At 40.1% G+C, this 21,543-nt stretch overlaps 1 protein-coding gene across 2 annotated transcripts; it reads left to right on the forward strand.

Annotated features, from left to right (window-relative positions):
* Window positions 1-590: 590 nt before the first annotated feature.
* On the forward strand, window positions 591-20,701 carry LOC140997855 (CD276 antigen homolog). 2 transcript variants are annotated; one of them, XM_073467912.1, is made up of 9 exons: window positions 591-896; window positions 3,162-3,494; window positions 4,970-5,005; window positions 10,795-11,073; window positions 11,239-11,340; window positions 14,248-14,295; window positions 15,873-15,926; window positions 17,505-17,555; window positions 19,027-20,701. In XM_073467912.1, the coding sequence occupies exons 1-9, from the start codon at window positions 830-832 to the stop codon at window positions 19,059-19,061; spliced, it is 1,005 nt and encodes a 334-aa protein (XP_073324013.1). In that variant the 5' UTR covers window positions 591-829; the 3' UTR covers window positions 19,062-20,701. The 2 variants fall into 2 exon arrangements, with proteins under 2 accessions (XP_073324013.1, XP_073324014.1); XM_073467913.1 differs by lacking the exons at window positions 14,248-14,295; window positions 15,873-15,926.
* The last annotated feature ends 842 nt before the right edge of the window (window positions 20,702-21,543 follow it).

Here is a 21,543-nt window from a genome sequence, read left to right on the forward strand (position 1 = left end):
ATCACGTCCTGCTCCTTCTCATTATGTTAACACATAAGACAGCAGCATCACTTAGTCATTTTACAGTGAACCCTTTGGTCGGAGGTGGAAGAAGTACTCAGATCCTTTACTTAAGTAAAAGTACACACACAACTCTGCTGAGTGAAAGTGAAAGAACAGAAGTTTCATCAGCAAATTAAAATTAAAAATACTTGTTCTGCACAGAACTACATTAATCTGTTACTTTCAACAAAATGTCCAAATCACCTTTATAGATCAGTGAAACAGTCTAGATCTTTAAATAAACGCATGTCCTTGGACTCAGGGATCAGCAGGCAGACACAGGATCATAGTCTGATTTATTATGAGACAGGAATAAATATTTTAAATTGTAGACTCAGTCAGTTTCTTGGTGAACCACACTTTACATTAGTTTAGATGTAGTAATAATAGGCTAACTACAGAGCTCACTGCTCAGACAGTTTCTATAAGGAAACATCAGCTCCGCCTCAACGTGACGTCATGCAGCACGTCAGTTTGTGGCCACGCCCAGTTACCTGCGCAGCACTGAACCACCTTTCTTAGAACAAGGAAGTTATCGGCTGGTAAACTTGTCAGCGTGCCGAGGCCTTCTCACGTATATTTACTGAATATTCACGTATTCACGGATGGATTAACGTTATACTGGACTGTGCGGTGTTCAGCTGCTGTCCGCTGAGACTTTATTTGGGACGTTTGAGACTACGAGTCTCTATTTAACGACAATTAGCGGCAGGTTAGCTTCTCGTTAGCTCACTAACGTCGTCAGTTAAAACTTTGAAGAAGTTCGTCCTCTGCCTTCAGCTTCAACATGAGGACATCTCTGGATCTTTGTGTTTGTCTGCTGACTCTGTGTGTAACAACACTTGGACAACACGGTAAGAAAGGTGATATTTACTAGTACGTCACGACCTGTAACTTCCACTGTAGCGTAGCATAACAGCTACATGTGTTAAAGGAGGCACCGCCGTGTGTCTGGTCGCTACGTTATTCATTATTTTAATTCTGCTTAATTCTCCACCGTGTTTTCTGTGTCGACTCATGAACTAATTTAATCACCTTTTGTTCTTTTCAACTTTAATCTTCCTTCGACTTAGTTTCACTTTAGTTTTGTCTGACTGCGCTCCAGCCAGCGCCCATGTTTATTTGCGATTCGTTCATATACTAGGCATTACGGTAACAACTGATTTCAAAATAAAAGCAGAGGTGAGTTCACAGTCAACAGGTCAGTCTGTCAATAATGAATCAATCAATTAATAAACAAACAAACAAATAAATAAATATAACAATCTGACAAAATAAAACAAAATTAATACATGTATAAAAGAATAAGTGGACCTAAATGACAGACTGTCATTGAGAGTCTTCTCAGAGCATTTACACCCCAGAGTTCACCACAGTATCATATATTTTCACTGTGTGCCTCTAAATTAAGACTGGAATTAAAAGGAAATTCTGTCTCCACTGACCCATTTTAGTTCAGAAGGACAGTTCATGTGTTCACAATGTCAAAGACCCAACAGCAGGACAATATGATGTAGGATTTCAAAATGAACGCCCTTTAATATTTCATAAATGGGTTATGTTTTCAGCTGACTTCAGATTGATATTAAAACTAAACTTGTCAGCAGTGGTACAGTGTTTTATTATTTCTTTATCTGTTATAAAAAAGGACAAACCATCAGATAAACCAGTTCATTTAACTAAAACAGAAAAGCAAAGGAAACATCAGGGAATGACAGATTTTGGGGCCCTCAGTGTGAGGTCCTGATTGATAACTGTATATTTGTTTGATCCTCACTGTGCTGTTAAAGGAGTTCAGTGTATTTTCAGTCGTCGTTTCATTCATCATGAACTGTGTGGGTGTTGAGAGGACGTCTTGTTTTTATACAGCACCACCTGCTGCACTGCTGTGGTTAACTAGATCAATTCAATACTGAATTACAGATGAATAGTTATTTGTTATAATTCATCGTTAATAATTATTAGACATGTTATTGGCTTCAAACTGGGACTTTTCAAAAAGCTACTAACAGCAATTAGTCGTGATGAGTTCACGAAGGTTTTCTAGTGTTTCCCACATGATTTCATGAGACTATGGTGGGTGGACCTCGGACCCTTTCAGTCAGTACTGGAGCATATCATAACTTATGTGATCATAACTCATGTGATCATAAATTATGTGATCATAACTTATGTGATCATAAATTATGTGATCATAAACAAGAACATTCATAAAATATAAAATCTTAAAATGATAAAGTGTAACACTGCTTTGAGCTTGATGCCTGGTGATGAGTCCAGTCATCACAATAGTACACAGCTATGACTGTACATGAGAGATCTGTCATGCTATTAAGAGACGTGAAAATATTTCTGTGTTTTGGATCATAATGAAACTGTGGTGGGCTGCTTCGGCACTATACTGAGCAACTGGGCCGAGTGAGAGTGCACCCAGTTGTTCTACTTTGATTTAGCCTTTTACATTTGTGCTCACTGTTGGACAGCAAACACACTTTTTCAGTGATCACAACTTCAAATGCCTTCACTTAATTCTTGGTGATTTCTATTTATACAACAACAAAACTTGATCACCAACATTTAACAGAATCACAGACACTGAGCTCAGATTTCAGCCGAGAGTCTCATGTTTACAATATTCTAATCTTGTTAATGAAGAGAAATGTGTTTGTGTTGTGTTGTGTTGTCTCATCCGCTGTGATAATATGCACATGTTTCAAACTGTAAACTCTCTGAGTAAGAAGTCAGAGTGTAAAGAAAGGCTCCAGGTTGTCCAGCGCTGTGAATATCTCTCTGGACAGTGTGAGGGTCTGTCAGCTGCAGTGCAGCAGGTCAGAAGCAGCTCCAAACACATCAGAAAATATCTCTCTTCAAAGGTTCAAAACACAGTTTTCATATCCAGGTCATCCAGGTTTGATGATGTCATCACTGAAATAACACAGACTGATTTATCAAAGCTGTCTCCTGAGGGAGAATATTTCAGGAGGTGTGATGTGGAGGAAAACTTAAAGCCATAAATCATTTGGTTACTAACTACCATGATGTAAACTGGTGTTTCAGAGCAAATGTTTTCACCTGACGGCTCCGTTGAACATAATGATTACATTCACTTTATTTTTCAGGTCCAGGTGTCAAAGTGGTCGTGGAAGAAGACAGTGATGCTGTTTTACCCTGTTTGATCAGCACCAAGGAGGACATCACACGAAAGATCTTTGACTGGAAGAAAGATTTTCAGAAGGAGGTGTTCATTTATGAAAATGGCAAATATTACGGTACAGGCTTCACAGGTCAAGATCAGCAGTTCAAAGGTCGAGTCTCACATTTTCAAGATCAACTGATGAACGGCAACGCCTCCATAAAGATCCAGAATACAAAGATGGCCGACAGTGGGAGCTACAGCTGCATTTTTCCACGTCTTCAGCCGAGACAAACATTCAACATTGAGCTTGTTGTTGGTGAGTGCTTTCATTAAACAGTTAATGTGCTGTATGACAGGCAGTCATAGTCACATGTTATTAGGATACAATAAAGGTAACTGTATTCTGCTAGTTACAGAAAAAGAAGTAATCAGATTACTGATACATTTGTAAGAAATAGGAATTATTGTCAGGATTACCATTTTAAACAGTAACAGTAATCAGTAACACCCCCAGGACTGTGTGCTCAGCCCCTCCTGTTCACACTGTGACTCATGACTACATGAGTGAACAGTGTGGGGCGGCTGTGGCTCAGGGGTAGAGCCAGCTTCCTGTTATCGAAGGTCGCTGGTTCGATTCCCCTGGTCTGCATGTCGAAGTGTCCAAGTGTCCCAAAACTGCTCCTGATGTGCTGGTCGGCACCTTGTATGTATGAATTACTGTAAGTCGCTTTGGACAAAAGCGTCTGCTAAATGTAAATGTAAATGAACAGTGTGACTGTATTGAGTTCAAGAGAACTCTGCTGTGACGTATGTGGACACCACCACCATCATCTGCCACCACAAAGATGAGAGTTCATATCAGGAGAACATCAACAGTCTTGCACAGAGAAAAATCTACTGCTTTACTGCTTCCACCAAAATTAGCAGGTCAACACAGGTTTTTAAACGCAGGTCAATCCACTACAAATCACCTATTGACCCCATTCCCACTTCACGCTGGGCAAGGCAGCCCGTCTGATTTTTATCTGAAGCGTTACGTTGTACGTCACTGAGGTCACGTTTCACGTCACGAATGCGCCGTAACCAGTGAACAACTCCAGTTAAAGTAAACACAAGCAGTAGGCAGCATGGAGGCCGGTGACGATGTCATGTCGATCACCGGTTTGTGTATTTTACTAAAATTTATTTTACAAACTCAACGTTGACTGAATGATTTTCGCATCCCAAATTTCTTTGTGATTTACTTGGCACCACTGGGTGTTAATAATGTGTCATCACTTTGCGTGGCGGGAAAATACGTCAGAATTTAGCAGGTTCACCAGGTCTTATGTCTTAGATCAAAGCTGAGCTGAGCCGAGGTGATAAAAACCCACGTCTACTGCAGAGACAATTGACGAGTGTAAATGCAGAGTTCACTCATTCCCATTGCAAACAAAAGCCTGATCTTAGTGGGTTTAAGTTGGATATTTGACCAGTGGGAACGGGGTGAGCAGATTCCTGAGACAGATCCTGATCAACTTTTCCAGAGGAGCAATAGAAATCATCCTGACTGGAAACATCCCACACTGGCTGGTTGGATCACGGCCCTGGACAGGAAGGCTCTGCAGCGGTTTTCTTGTCTGATGCATCTTCTCACCCACTCAGTTATCAGATGATAGTTTAAACATGCAGCTCCCTCATTGAATATGTGGCCTTTGATGTGCTTAAAAATGAATCCATTAATAACATGTAACAAGTTCATAATCTCACCCATTCATTGTGCAAAAAATAATGTTCTCATTTATCTTTCAGAACGGCTCTTGAAAGACCGATCAGGAGAAATCCCAGGTGAGTGATGATGTCACTGATCTCTGCACCTGTAAGGTGTGCTACAACTCTCTGTGCCTCAGTATCACTCAAAGGTTTTGATACAGTGACTCCATGTAGACGTGTTGTTCTCACAGTGCAGCAGGTTGACATGAGCAGAGGGACAACCAGCAGCTGCAGGTTAACAGACATCATGTCAGCTGATCACTTCAGTGAATCAGCTTTCATTTGGTTCTTTAGTCATAAAAGTCTCCACAATTATTTTATTAGATGTAACATCAGCAGCATTTTAACCTTCTGCTAAAAATGTGTCAGATTAATAACTGAGAACTTTCTGGATCATCACTACAGACACACATGCATGATTATAATGTTACTGATCTCTACATCTGCAGTGTTTATCAGCTGTTGAGACACAAACACAAAGTTCAGTCTGATCTACTTGATGTTGTTCAGTCCAGCTGCTGTTGTGACTGTTAACATCAGACTGTAAATACACCATGATCCACTGTTTCTATAGAGGCAGTTGCATTCAAACTGTCTTCAGCAACATTTTGACTGATCGCTTGAAGCTGATGTTGCATCTGAGCTTCAGATACTTTTTATTCAGACTGGTACAGAACCGTGAGTGTCAAGTTACAAGAAAACTGAAAGATGTTTTTCTAATAATTATAAGAAACTTCTTGTGATTTCATGAGTTTTGATCAAAAGCGATCAATAAGCTGTGATTCATATTTGATTTCCACTTCACCTGTGTAAAAAGTTAACTTCAGTGTAGGGCTGCAGCTAATGTTTCCATTATTAATTAACCTCTTATTATTTTTATTTAAATTAATCCATTAATGGTCTATAAATCAAATCATTAAATTAAATTTCTCAGGGTTCAATGTGCCTTTTTCTCCAAACCCAAAGATTTTCAGTTTACAGTGACATAAAGTAGAAAGTAGTCATGTTTGGTCAGTGATGATCAGCCTTTTCTGACAAAAAGTCATTTTCATTATTGAAAATAAACTTTTCTCTGATTAGATGAAACTATGGTCAAAACAAAGCTGATCTTCTGGTTACGTTCCTTGTAAAGAAACAGAATGAGGTAGTCGCTGTCTTTCACATCTTATTACATGCAGACCTGCAGACTGTGCAGTCAGGGCAGGATTAGGTGAAGACATCAGCACTAATAACAATCACCAGGCAGAAATGTTGGACTGCTTTCCTGATGTACTGCTGTTTCCTATTCCCCCGAGAGGAAGAGACGATCTCTTTGGCTAAGAAACGAGTTTGGTTTCGATGTTACTGTGTAACACACCAAAAGTTTGGAATTGGTCCTGTAGATGGCCTCAGCAGGCAGCTGCACCTCTACTGCAACGTCAGGCTTTTGGGGCAACTCCGACTGTAAAAGTTGAGCGAAGGCTACGGTTACTTTTCCCATTGGAGGAACTGGAGTTGCAGCTATTAGATCTGTTTTGTTTCTAGAAACTCACGGGAAAAGTCTCCTCTGAAATCTCACGAGGTGATCACCTCAAAAGAGGCTAAAAATGCTGGTGTGTAGTTTAAAGAAGTACTTCACTGCTTGACAGATGGCCCTTGTGTAAAACTGGGCTGTCTCTGCTGCAGAAAGATGGAAATAGTTTTTAAATTGTTGCTACATGACCAGAGAAAACAGAGACAGAGGGCACAAACACTCCCACTGATGGGTGAAGTACTGCAAGTTCTAGTTCGGAGTCCATTTTGAAACAGGAAACAGTATGATGGCCGGCTGGTTACAAACAATATATGCAGTCATGGTCAACACTTTACATCCACTTGTAAAGAACATGTTCATCATGGCAGCCTTCAGCTCCAATGATTTCTACAGCTCTCATGTTTCTGTGATGAATAAGTGGAACACAAACTACTTTGTCACTAAAAACATTCATGAAGTTTGGTTCAAATCTGAATTTATTATCGGTCTTCTCAGTAGGGATGTAACGGTATGAAAATTTCACACCACGGTAATAGTGACCAAAATTATCACGGTTATCGGTATACCGCGTATTTTTAAAATGTCTTCAAAATGTTGAAAAAATAATAATTTCACCAAGATTTATATTTAAATAGATTTATTATATATTAAAGGGTTAAGGTATTAGCAGCCTGTTTTTGAAAGCGTCCTGTAATGTCTGCGTTACAGAGGTAGAATGAGATGTACTGGCAGTAGCACTGGATTGGCCAACCGACCCTCTCTGTGAAAAAAATGAATAGAAAATGTCATTATTAATTATTACTGTCATTGTTGTCACTGTCATTGTTGTCACTGTCATTGTTGTCATTGTTTGCCCTCTAGGCGCCAAAGTCGCATTATTGCGACAGGCAACATTGCTCATTAAAACAGCCCATATCTTTAAATCTACTGCCTTGTGCTGTTAGTGCTTGCTACCACTCGATAGCCAATAGATTCAGCTTCAATCCTGACGTCATTGGGGGTGTGTTTCTATGCAAAATACCTGAGAAAAAGAAGTTTGAAACCCGACACCCGCTGTCGGAGCGGCAGCGGCTAAACTGCGGAGTGGGAGAGGAGAGAGCCGCGGAGCGGTGGCGGAAGTTTGCTGGACAGATCGAGAGACAGACAGCGATTTTTGTAATAAAAAACAAAATGCCCAAAAGACTTTACAGCGCGGATGAGGTGCTTGCACAGATCGTTGCTGATCGCGATTCAGAAGGGGGCGATTTGCCCTCTGATGACGATCGCTCGTCAGAGACGAGTGACTGACGATGCTGCAGCTGCACACACTGTCACACAAGCAACACACGCTGATCACTGCGAGAGTTTTCTTTACTTTTTACAAGTTAGATTAGGAAATTTACTCCTATCAGATTCCTGTTCATTTACTCTGAGGATGAGAGGATGAAAAAAAAAAAAATCTACTGTGTAAATATGTTCAGAATTCCGTTTTACTGAATTTTACCTGGTGACATACAAATTAGATTAGTAAATTTACTCCAATCAAACTCCTGTTCCTTTATTTTGAGGATGAGATGACAATATAGATATTTTTTTTCTGTGTAAATATGTTCAAAAATCAGTTTTACTGAAAGTTACTTTCAGTCACGTGGTGACGTCACAATATGCAAATTAGATGATTAAATTTACTCCCATCACAAACTTTAGGTCATTATGAATATTTTTCTCATTTACACTATGGATTTATCTCTCACCACTTCCAAGCTACAGCCTTTTGAAATCTTACAATCCAAACGGAATATTTTCCTAAATAAACTCTGGCGCCTAGAGGGGGGTGCAACCAACATATCACAAAACTCACAATCTAGATCATATCACTTTTGTGAGAAACAGGTTGGATAATTTTTTAGATCAAAAGAAAAGGATTATTGTTAAATTAAGTGACCAGAAGGTCGCTGGTTCGAACCCCGGCTCCCCTGGGCGGAACCGAGGTACATGCCGAAGTATCCTTGAGCAAGATACTGAACCCCAAAACTGCTCCTGACGTGCAGTTGGCACCTTGTGTGGCAGCCTCTGCCGTATATTCACCATTTTATATTATTCTTTATATAAAGTCTATTCTACAAATAATCCACAAGTATTATATATTTCTGATATTACTTATGTATATTGGCTGTCTGTCTCTCTGTCTGCTTGCTCGTCTGTTGTCAATGGACTCGGTCAATCTGATTGGTCAAATGGCTGCTGAGCCACAGGTAGACGCTGCTCCGGTGAACGGAGCTGAGATGAAAGTCAGTCATCTCAGTCAGTTTGCATTCACTAACTCAGTCCACCCAGTACGTGTTTGTCTCAAATCCTCTTCCCTGCAGCTCTGCATCAATATTTGGGGAATTATTAGGTCGACTTTAAAAAGTGAAATCTACAATTAATAAGCGGTTCAGATAATGTGCAAAAACACGGATCAACTTCGTTCAGTTATATCACTATCTGGCCAGTTTACATTAGTGACAACAGCAAATTAGACAGAGAAAACTCGACATACACACATCATTCACCTGAGCTTAAGGTTAATTTACCTTGCATTCACTTAACAGTTGAGGGTGATGGTCGTGCAAATGAGTAAGTAAATTGGATGTGTTGCTGCCCCTCGCAACAACTTTCTTCTTGCAGCTCCTGCAGATAGGGCTGCCATCCTCGACCAGCTGTCCCTGAGCATTATCATAATAACCAAAATACGCCAAGACTTCAGATTTGGTTCTCTTTGAAGGCGGAAAAATGCCTTGAGGGCCGCTACTATCACGTCCTCCCTCCGCCATGTCTTCTTCACTACATAACAAGCGCACGTTGCACGCTGCGTAGGGAGACTTGGATAAAGTATCTCGCGAGTTTTCCACACCGTGGTTATCGACCGCGGCGGTTACCATGGTAATTAAAACTTAAACGTAACCTTAACCTTCACCGTCGGGAATTTTACCGTGGTTTACCGTGACACCGGTAACCGTTACATCCCTAGTCTTCTGAAAATGTGACCAAATCTGCTGCATCAAAAATATAAATACAGTAATTCTAATATTTGTTTAAATGTTTCTTGGCCATTTTCACCTCAATCACATTCTTTTGAAAGCCGTCTACAAGCTTCTGGCTTAACTTTTAACCCCTCCTCTTGACAGAATCAGTGAAGTTCAACTAAATTTGTTGGCTTCCTGGCTCTGACTTGTTTCTTCAGTACAGTCCACATGTTCTTGATGGGGTTCAATTCAGGACTTGGGAAGTCCATTCCAAAGCCTCAAGTCTAGCCTGAGTTATCCAGTCCTTTACCACTTGTGATGTGTGTTTGGGATCATTGTTCTGTTGGATCACCCAACGGCCCCCAGGAACCATTCATTCGTTATTCCATTTACTTTCTTTAGAGCAGCAGATCCACTGACAGCAGAACGGCCCCACAGCAGAACACTACCAGCACCATGCTGGACAGTAGGTTTGGTGTTCTTAGGTTAAAGGCTTCACAGTCTCTCCTCCAAACATGTTGCTGCTCATTGTGGCCAAACAACTCTGCTTTGAAATGGCTCCAAGTGACTTTACTGACTTGATTGATGAGCCAGCAGATTTGGTCACATTTTCAGAAGACCGATAATAAATTCAGTTTTGAACCAAACTTCATGAATGTTTTTAGTGACAAAGTAGTTTGTGTTCCACTTATTCATCACAGAAACATGAGAGCTGTAGAAATCATTGGAGCTGAAGGCTGCCATGATGAACATGTTCTTTACAAGTGGATGTAAAGTGTTGACCATGACTGTGTTACATCTAAACAGTCACTACAATATGTTTCTGAAAGCATTTTAGGCAGCAATGGGCAGAGTAGTGACAGACTCTTGGTTCATAGTTGCACCATCGGGTTCAGACAGTTTGATCAGAGTTTGGTGAGATGATCCTCACACGATACAAGAGAGACGGGCAGCTTTGTCTCCTTCTCAACATCTGACTGTATCTTTGTGTCCGTGCATCAACAGTCTGTAGTTGATATGACAGCCCTGAAATCTGAAGGGTGACGTGTTTTGGCAGAGTTTTGCAGGTAAAAAGGTGAGGGGGCTCTGGGTGCAGGCAAAATAGAGAGAAGTTTAACATTGTTCATTTGTGTTTAGCACCAACATTGTAGTGACACAACGCTGGTTGTAAATCTAGTGTGAGCCTCACATTGTGCTTTTCTGCTTCTCTCCTGTCTTCTCTCTTCAACACAGTGCTTCAGTCAGTGACGGGATAAAAACAACATGATTACATCACTAGTGCTTTAGTTATACTTGATATCTCACAGTCCAGTAGTAAATGCTGTACTGCCCTTAATAAGCTGCTGTTTATATTGTGTTCACAGGTGCATCTCCAGAGCCACACATCACCACACTTGATGAAACAAAGGACAGGTCACTGCTGCAGTGTGAAGTTCGAAGAGCTTTTCCAAAACCTAAAGTCGAGTGGCAGGACAGTACTGGAAACATCCTTCCTGCTGAGGAGCCTCAGGTCTTAGAGATAAGAGGCAGCTACTACGTTACCCTCAAGACCACTGTGACCAAGACAGGACGCTACCGCTGTGTAGCCACACAGGAGGAAATTAGCCATCAGATTTATTCTGAGATCTATGTGCTGTTAAATGGTGAGATTTCTTTCCTGATGGTTTAGTCATCAAAGAATTTTCATTGTTCACATGTTATTAAATTTACATTTAATTGTTGTGTCTGCAGAGTCCATGTTCAGGATAACAAACATGATATGCAGCAACATGTTGAGTTTTACATGAACTTTTTGTGATGTGTTTCAGAGTACTTATCCAGAGAAGTGGAGCAGTGGAGTTCGGCAACTCTAGGCCTTGCTGTGGCTGTTGCAGTTTTACTTCTGGTTGTTGCTGTAATGTGCCGTAGATGTAAGTTTATATCATGTATTACACCAACATATCCATCATGTGCAGACATCAACATTACAGATACATTGTGTGATAGGATCACGTCCAGACAGTTTGTTTCTGTCTCCTCGGATTAGACTCTGTTTATTTACATGAGGCCTCTGGTTCTAATACTGACTGATTAAATTAAAGCTACGGTCTACGATCTGAGAAAGATTTGAAAAAAGCATCCCTACCCACACACACACCCCTCCCCTCTGTGCTCCTTAATCCCTCCCCTCCGAGCTCGTATCGCTCTCCCCTCAGAGCCTCCCACGACAAGCAACAAGAGCAACAAGCCGGCAGAAACCAAATATAGCGTCAGCTTTGAATGCGGAGTAACGATGTCGGATTCACAGGTAAAGTTATACAATGCACGTTGAAACTAACATAAATCTTGTAAGTCATTACAATGTCCACAGCTAAGCTCCACAGCCAAGCTAGCGTAACGTCATTAGCATCATTAGCACCATGACCGCAACACAAACGTGCCCGTAAACCGTAATCTCTTGTTTATGACAGATAAGACACACAAATACACTCATCGTAACGCCTATATGATAATCCATCATATTGATTTAGCAAAGGCTTTGTTGAAAACAAACGGACAAGACCAGGAGGAGGGTCAGCAAAACAGCTGAGTAGTGACCGGGCGAGAGGTTGTTATGGAGAAATAAATCCAGACAGGATGAATGAAACCCCAACGTGAAGCGGAGGGTTTCATTTACTTTTCATTTGCTGCTTCATTTAGCTGCCACGAGCAAATAAAAAGGCTGATTTGGTGTAAACATAATAGCAATTTTAGCTTATAATGCTAACATAGAGGCTAACGTCTCCGTCAAACAAGTAAACAAGTGTTGACAATACTGCAGAGACAGAAATTGTTTTGGTGGCGTCTAATAACAGAAACAAACTAACTGCAGCTTTCACAGTCATGAGCATCAGCATGAAAGTTATCTGTGTCACAACATCCACAATAAAGACGAAAGATTACCAGTTCAACAGAAACTCCGCTGTATCAGCATCGCTTTTCAGGTCCAGATCTTCACGGAGCTTTCGCCACCGTTCAAACGATGACCCGATGTTTACTCGGGTTTGAGCCTTCTTTATGTCACATCTCCGCTTTGTCTCTGCCTTTTCAGTGACAGACTTGCGCTTTCTTTCAGCCTTTGCCGGTGGGGCAAGCAGAGGCCGCTTGCTACTGTCGCTCTGCTTTCCCTCATAGTTTCAAATGCGGAAGTGGGTCGGGACGAGTCGTGACCAGGAGCAGGGGAGTGAGCGAGGGGATTGGATGGGAAAATTGACCAATGGCTCTTGTTGGTCAATTTCTTTTCAGTTTTGCAGGCGCTAGAGAGAAAGGGTTTATTTGGTTCCTTTTACTCTTCACATTGTTTAGGTCGCACTATTGGACCATAACCACCATCTGAATAATGTTAATAATAATGATCAATCTATCAAATCGTAGACCAGAGCTTTAAAGTTAATCACTTAATTCACTTCAGCTCCATCAGACAGACCTCTGAACGTCACTGACTCATGTTCTTCGTATAGTTCACAAGTGAACATTTGAAAGTGGAGGCTCTACATCTTGAAGCTTTCTGCTGATAAACGTAATTAAGACGAACAAAAAGGCTCATCTAGATACAAATTAATACCTTTTAAAGAGGCGATGTGTCATTTTGAAGAAGAAATTCAAACTCAGAATTTGAAATATTTACAATATCAATGATGTAATAATACAAACTCATTAATATTTATTGTTTCTAAATAACTAAGTAAACTAAATAACAAGCTGTTCTCAGAGGAAAATAAGGTCCCAGAACACTGTTGGAAGGTAGAAAGGTGGCAGGGTCCGCCACAAATAACAAAGTAAAACAGTATAAATTGTTTGTTAACTGAGTTTATTCAGTCATGAAAACAAATCAATGAAGATCTTTCTCTTCTGATTAAAAGTCTTTCACAAAACTACAGAATGCTCCTTTAATCCAGTTTATCATTTAATGAATGATGCTTTGGATTAACTCTCAAAATGGTTTGGTAAAAGACATCTGACTGCAGAAACGGACTTAAAACAGACGCACTGGACTCGTTTTCCAGATCTGAAGCTTTAACACTTCTGGTTTGAATGTTGTAGGTCTGAATATGTCAGGCTGTAGCCTTTAAAGGGACAGTTCAACACTTTAAGTAAAACCCTTACCAGTGTCAGCGTCTTTCACAGAGACTGATGGCTGATTGATTCCACTGTTACATGTCTGTCTGTTGATTGTGGAGTTAAACTCAGGAGGTGGTTAGCTTAGCTTAGCATAAAGACTGGAAGCAGAAGGAAACAGACTAAAGTTAGAAATACACCTTCAGCACCAGGCTAACTGTTTCACCCTGTTTATGGGTTTGATGCTAAAGCTCGGCTAATGGCTTCCTGATCCCATCAGACTCCATATTGATAATGAATGAATTGATTAAGTTATGAAGCCAAAGAGCTGAACATGTTCTGGTATCAGCTCTGTGACTCACAGCTGTTGGTGCTCATTATTAACACTCAGGTGTCAAAGTGCTTCATTTGGCAGCAGAGTGAGTTTGAATTGGATGTTTATAATAATCCTAATATGTAGTGATGAAGCTGAAATCATGACGTGTCATTAAATGTGAGACGGTGATCTAATGTTATGTTTGGTGGTCGACCTCAGTGAAACATTGAACATTGAGATTCTTCTGTAAAACAACGAAAGTAAAACTGAAACCGTTCAGAGCAACTTTTCACTCTCCATTCTTGACTGTTTGAAAACAGACTTTTAAAAGATGATACAAACATTAAAATCTGCACCAAAATAATTTCTGTGTGATATAAAAGTCGACTTTATGTAATGTCAACTTTTGTTTTGGTTTCTGCAGATTCTTCTCTGATGAAAATGCTTTTAGATTATCGGAATATTGTGAAAGGTAAGTCACCTCTCACAATGTTGGTTCGTAACAAATTACTTTTACTCCACTTTCAGAAAATCCCTCAAAACACACCTCTTCAAAACTTCTTACAATCACCAGAGAAGTTTGTTCTCCTCCTCCACTTTCTGATATGTTCCCTTTACTCACTAATTCATTTTCTTTTTTTGTTGTTTCCTTTGTTAAGTGACTTTAGTATCTAGAAAAGCACTATACGTTTAATGTATCATTATTATTATTTACATTACATATACTCGAGTCACTTTTTTGAATGAATTGTACTTTTCTGAGTAGTTTATTACAGAATACTTTTACTTGAGTAGATTGTCAGCTGGTCCCAGGTCTGCTGCTGCTCTGTTATCTACCACAGCCACGCCTCCACATGACATGAAGCAGGATAATGACTGAAGCTACAGCAGGAGTTTGGCTTTCTAATAACGCTAACCGCTAATATTCACAGACGCATTAACAACACACAGTACAATGAGCTGCAGAGCATCAGAGAACAGAGCTGACACTGAGCTGACAGAGAGCAGTAAGCATGGCGGCAGGAACGAAGGGTGCAGAGGTGCTGCAGCTCCCCTAAAACAAGGCATTATTAAAAACACTGATCGATAGGAGTGATCAGACTTGTAGCAGAGACAGAGAGAGAGAGAGAGCTCATATGTGGACGAGCGGGAAAGAGGGACAGAAGTGTCCACAGGACTTAAAAACTGTTGTTGATCATGAAGCGTAAGATTTCTCTACAACTCTGTGGTTTGTCAGTCAGGGTCTCTGTGACCAACAGGAAGATCAGCGTTATATTCGCCCCTCTCCTCTATGAAACGTCTGTATCCTCACTGAGCTGCATTATTATAAACTATGAGGCTGTTTATTCAGGCAGTAACGTGCGTCTCTGTTGAGCCAGTCAGGCTGTAACCTTTAACAGTTCAACACTTTAAGTAATACCATCACCAGTATTAGACTCAGGAGGTGGTTAGCTTAGCTTAGCATAAAGACTGGAAGCAGAAGGAAACAGACTAAAGTTAGAAATACACCTTCAGCACCAGGCTAACTGTTTCACCCTGTTTATGGGTTTGATGCTAAAGCTCGGCTAATGGCTTCCTGATCCCATCAGACTCCATATTGATAATGAATGAATTGATTAAGTTATGAAGCCAAAGAGCTGAACATGTTCTGGTATCAGCTCTGTGACTCACAGCTGTTGGTGCTCATTATTAACACTCAGGTGTCAAAGTGCTTCATTTGGCAGCAGAGTGAGTTTGAATTGGATGTTTATAATAATCCTAATATGTAGTGATGAAGCTGAAATCATGACGTGTCATTAAATGTGAGACGGTGATCTAATGTTATGTTTGGTGGTCGACCTCAGTGTAACATTGAACATTGAGATTCTTCTGTTAAACAATGAAAGTAAAACTGAAACCGCTCAGAGCAACTTTTCACTCTCCATTCTTGACTGTTTGAAAACAGACTTTTAAAAGATGATACAAACATTAAAATCTGCACCAAAATCATTTCTGTGTGATATAAAAGTTGACTTTATGTAATGTAAACTTTTGTTTTGTTTTCTGCAGGTTATCGTCGGGGGAACAAGTATCCTACAGATGATTCAGATGAAGACTCATCAGGTAAGTCTCCTCTCAGTAATGTTGGTTCGTAACAAATTACATTTACTTCACTTTCAACAAATCCCTCAAAACACACCTCTTCAAAACTTCTTACAATCACCAGAGAAGTTTGTTCTCCTCCTCCACTTTCTGATATGTTCCCTTTACTCACAGATTAATTTTCTCTTTTGTTGTTTCCTTTGTTAAGTGACTTTAGTATCTAGAAAAGCACTTTACGTTTAATGTATCATTATTATTATTATTGACATTACATATACTCGAGTCACTTTTTTGAATAAATTGTACTTTTCTGAGTAGTTTATTACAGAATACTTTTACTTGAGTAGATTGTCAGCTGGTCCCAGGTCTGCTGCTGCTCTGTTATCTACCACAGCCACGCCTCCACATGACATGAAGCAGGATAATGACTGAAGCTACAGCAGGAGTTTGGCTTTCTAATAACGCTAACCGCTAATATTCACAGACGCATTAACAACACACAGTACAATGAGCTGCAGAGCATCAGAGAACAGAGCTGACACTGAGCTGACAGAGAGCAGTAAGCATGGCGGCAGGAACGAAGGGTGCAGAGGTGCTGCAGCTCCCCTAAAACAAGGCATTATTAAAAACACTGATCGATAGGAGTGATCAGACTTGTAGCAGAGACAGAGAGAGAGAGAGCTCATATGTGGACGAGCAGGAAAGAGGGACAGAAGTGTCCACAGGACTTAAAAACTGTTGTTGATCATGAAGCGTAAGATTTCTCTACAACTCTGTGATTTGTCAGTCAGGGTCTCTGTGACCAACAGGAAAATCAGCGTTATATTCGCCCCTCTCCTCTATGAAACGTCTGTATCCTCACTGAGCTGCATTATTATAAACTATGAGGCTGTTTATTCAGGCAGTAACGTGCGTCTCTGTTGAGCCGGTCAGGCTGTAACCTTTAACAGTTCAACACTTTAAGTAATACCATCACCAGTATTAGACTCAGGAGGGGGTTAGCTTAGCTTAGCATAAAGACTGGAAGCAGAAGGAAACAGACTAAAGTTAGAAATACACCTTCAGCACCAGGCTAACTGTGTCACCCTGTTTATGGGTTTGATGCTAAAGCTCGGCTAATGGCTTCCTGATCCCATCAGACTCCATATTGATAATGAATGAATTGATTAAGTTATGAAGCCAAAGAGCTGAACATGTTCTGGTATCAGCTCTGTGACTCACAGCTGTTGGTGCTCATTATTAACACTCAGGTGTCAAAGTGCTTCATTTGGCAGCAGAGTGAGTTTGAATTGGATGTTTATAATAATCCTAATATGTAGTGATGAAGCTGAAATCATGACGTGTCATTAAATGTGAGACGGTGATCTAATGTTATGTTTGGTGGTCGACCTCAGTGTAACATTGAACATTGAGATTCTTCTGTAAAACAATGAAAGTAAAACTGAAACCGTTCAGAGCAACTTTTCACTCTCCATTCTTGACTGTTTGAAAACAGACTTTTAAAAGATGATACAAACATTAAAATCTGCACCAAAATCATTTCTGTGTGATATAAAAATTGACTTTCTGTAAAGTAAACTTTTGTTTTGTTTTCTGCAGATTTACTGCGGAGAAGGCGTCGTCGTGATGATCCAGAGAATGACTCGCCAGGTAAGTCTCCTCTCACAATGTTGGTTTGTAACAAATTACATTTACTCCACTTTCAGAAAATCCCTCAAAACACACCTCTTCAAAACTTCTTACAATCACCAGAGAAGTTTGTTCTCCTCCTCCACTTTCTGATATGTTCCCTTTACTCACAGATTAATTTTCTTTTGTTGTTGTTTCCTTTGTTAAGTGACTTTAGTATCTAGAAAAGCACTATACGTTTAATGTATCATTATTATTATTTACATTACATATACTCGAGTCACTTTTTTGAATAAATTGTACTTTTCTGAGTAGTTTATTACAGAATACTTTTACTTGAGTAGATTGTCAGCTGGTCCCAGGTCTGCTGCTGCTCTGTTATCTACCACAGCCACGCCTCCACATGACATGAAGCAGGATAATGACTGAAGCTACAGCAGGAGTTTGGCTTTCTAATAACGCTAACCGCTAATATTCACAGACGCATTAACAACACACAGTACAATGAGCTGCAGAGCATCAGAGAACAGAGCTGACACTGAGCTGACAGAGAGCAGTAAGCATGGCGGCAGGAACGAAGGGTGCAGAGGTGCTGCAGCTCCCCTAAAACAAGGCATTATTAAAAACACTGATCGATAGGAGTGATCAGACTTGTAGCAGAGAGACAGAGAGAGAGAGAGCTCATATGTGGACGAGCAGGAAAGAGGGACAGAAGTGTCCACAGGACTTAAAAACTGTTGTTGATCATGAAGCGTAAGATTTCTCTACAACTCTGTGGTTTGTCAGTCAGGGTCTCTGTGACCAACAGGAAGATCAGCGTTATATTCGCCCCTCTCCTCTATGAAACGTCTGTATCCTCACTGAGCTGCATTATTATAAACTATGAGGCTGTTTATTCAGGCAGTAACGTGCGTCTCTGTTGAGCCGGTCAGGCTGTAACCTTTAACAGTTCAACACTTTAAGTAATACCATCACCAGTATTAGACTCAGGAGGTGGTTAGCTTAGCTTAGCATAAAGACTGGAAGCAGAAGGAAACAGACTAAAGTTAGAAATACACCTTCAGCACCAGGCTAACTGTGTCACCCTGTTTATGGGTTTGATGCTAAAGCTCGGCTAATGGCTTCCTGATCCCATCAGACTCCATATTGATAATGAATGAATTGATTAAGTTATGAAGCCAAAGAGCTGAACATGTTCTGGTATCAGCTCTGTGACTCACAGCTGTGATTGCTCAGTGATCATTATTAACAGTTGAGTTTAATTAAGTTAAATGTGAGTCAGTGATTTAACAGGTTGAGGATTTATGTTTGGTGGTCGAGTCCAGAGTCGTCTTTAAAACACACTGACTGAAACCATTCAGATAAATCTTTCACTCTCCATTACTGACTGTTTGAAACAGACTTCAGAAAGATGAAACAAACATTAAAATCTTTGTTGTTCTGTTTAATATAAAGGTTGATTCTGCGTAATGCATACTTTTGTTTTCTGCAGGTTTCCCGTTACTCGGGAGCTTGACTCAGAACTGAGCATTAACAGCCTTCAGAGTGGCCACTGAAGTCTTCTCTTTGATACTTTGTGTGTGTGTGTGTGTGTGTGTGTGTGTGTCTGTCTGTCTGTCTGTCTGTCTGTCTGTCTGTCTGTCTGTCTGTCTGTCTGTGTCTCAGTCAGTCAGTCAGTCAGTCAGTCAGTCACAGGCCAAATCGTGATGCTAGATGACTGAGTCAGAGCATCTCCAAAACTGTAGCTCTCGTTTCCAGTCTGCAGTGGTCAGTATCTATCAAAAGTGGTCCAAGGAAGGATCAGTGTTTGTTAAATTTGTACATTTCTCAGGGAACATTACGTGGATCTTGATGAAAACAAATCTGGCGTATTTAGGCGGCTGGTATCTATGAATGAGGACAAAACTAGAATTGAGAAGAAAGAAAGAAATTTCACTTTCCATGATTTCAGGACTACAAAGGATTTTGAATGGATTTATATAGATTAACTTGCCTCTAAGTGTTTGGACGTGTGGGCGGATTGTAGAAATCCAGACCTTGTTTAGTCGCCCAGTTGATTTTATTCGGATCAATAATTGATTTTCTGACTTGTTCGATGCACCTTTTGGAGATAAACAAGGTGAAAACCTTTCTAAGGCTCATTTTGTATTATTAGTATCTGTCTACCCGAGTTTTTACAGTCAAACACAAATGATTGCTGTTTGTAGATTTGTGTATATATTTGTGTATTCATACAGGAATAATGCGTCGCTGCAGTTGAGACTCGGCCTTATTGTTACATTATGTTCACTTATTCAGCAGCCAAAGATCTTTAGTTACACACAGAGCTGGTATTTATGCTCTGACCATCGACGCCGGTGAGGTCAGAAATATTCAGGAGGACAAACGTTTGTGTGAGGATGTGATTTGGGGGAAGTGAGTCTGATTCAAACGTTGGTCCTCGCCCCCCCTCTGTTGGGTTTATGGCAGTTATCCAGATGTGCTGCCATACGCTCACCTGTCTCTATTCCTGCACTGAGGTGCAACGTGAAGATGTTCCTGAATGTAGCTGCATGTGTGTGAACAGTGAAAATCACTGGTGGTGCCTGAAAAGACATCCACTCATTTACTGTCTGTACAGGAGGCTTCTGGATTATTTAATACAGAAGGTTTTTTTTATTATTTGTGTTGGTTTTATCATCATTGATGGTCTGAAGGTTTGATTGTTAGCGGTTCTGCAGTTGCTTCACTGTTTGTTTATTAAATGTAAATGCTGCACTTTGTTCCTGCCTTGTATGAATTTACGGTGTCTGGATGTTATTACTGTTTTTGAAATGCTAAAGTTTTACGAAAGAGTCTTTGAAGACAAACTTGCACTCAATTTATAATCTTATCAATTCAGTTGTTTTAAACTAAATACATCAAACAAGTTATTAAAAGTAATTTTTATTTTGTATTTTTAGTTTAATTAAAAAATCTGTGTTTGGGGACAAACACATTTTTGGTTGTTGGACATTTGTTTAATGATTCACTCATTGATCTTCAAACTTGAATTGAAACCCATGAAAAATGTTGGTTTTCCTTCAGTCACCTGATGCAAAATAAAGGTTGTTGAACTGTGTATAACTCTGAATATGAAGCTGTGTCAGCGCTCGTCACTCGCTTTAATAAACTGAATTAAGCCAAAAGGTTGAGACTGTGGTTGATAATCATTTCCTGTTCATTCTCATTGAAACTGCATCAGTTACTTTACACTGGACTCTTTGGTCAGTGGTGCAGGAAATACTCAGATCTTACAACACAACACAAAGAAACTCCTTCATGATTAAAGTCCTGCATTCAGAGTCACTAAAGGAAAAGTACAGAAGTAGTAGTTTAGTTTCAAAAGTAAAATGTCCCTTAGGACCAGTAAATGTTGTGTTATGGCCCAATTATTTGATTGTAACTGTTGCTGAAGCAGCATTTTACTGTTGTAGCTGCTTGAGGTGGAGCCAGTTTGAAGTATTTTAAATCCTAACCTGCAGGTGTCTGCTCCTCCAGACGGTCACCAGATAAATCTGAAGAGAGGAAATAAGAAAAAACAAAGTTCTGACACAGAAATCTGTTTTCTGATCGATGCTTTTTTGTGACACTGAATAATTTGAGCTTCTGGATTGCAGCAGTTGCTTTAATGAAACCATGTGAGAAGTGAAGAGAAACCACCACAGTGGAGCTCAAGTATTTTATTTAAGGACAATTCTGAAGAAGTGTCGAGGGAAAACTTCTATTAATGCTGGTAAACAACATTTACGGTGTTACTTTGTAGATATTATAACACATTTATCAATAATAGTGATACTGTTGGACTTTAAAAGCAGTGTGTATGGTTTGGTGAGGGCATATTTTGAGTTCTGGTGGGCTGGTTTTGTAAGACAGACGTGGCAACCCTGCGACACCTGACATCTATTTTACTGCATCTAGAAAGACGAGTTCACCCTCTGAAATATTGACAGACAAACTTCAGACCGATCATATTAAAGGAGCACTGAAG

The sequence above is a fragment of the Pagrus major genome, chromosome 6 (assembly GCF_040436345.1).
Source record: "Pagrus major chromosome 6, Pma_NU_1.0".
Lineage (NCBI taxonomy): Eukaryota > Metazoa > Chordata > Actinopteri > Spariformes > Sparidae > Pagrus > Pagrus major.

Excerpts from the sequence above, each read along its gene's own strand:
- LOC140997855 (XM_073467912.1), top strand. The coding sequence starts at position 830 with ATGAGGACATCTCTGGATCTTTGTGTTTGTCTGCTGACTCTGTGTGTA. Across the intron at positions 15,927-17,504 it reads TTCAGATGAAGACTCATCAG|ATTTACTGCGGAGAAGGCGT; the intron begins GTAAGTCTCCTC and ends TGTTTTCTGCAG. Across the intron at positions 17,556-19,026 it reads TCCAGAGAATGACTCGCCAG|GTTTCCCGTTACTCGGGAGC; the intron begins GTAAGTCTCCTC and ends TGTTTTCTGCAG.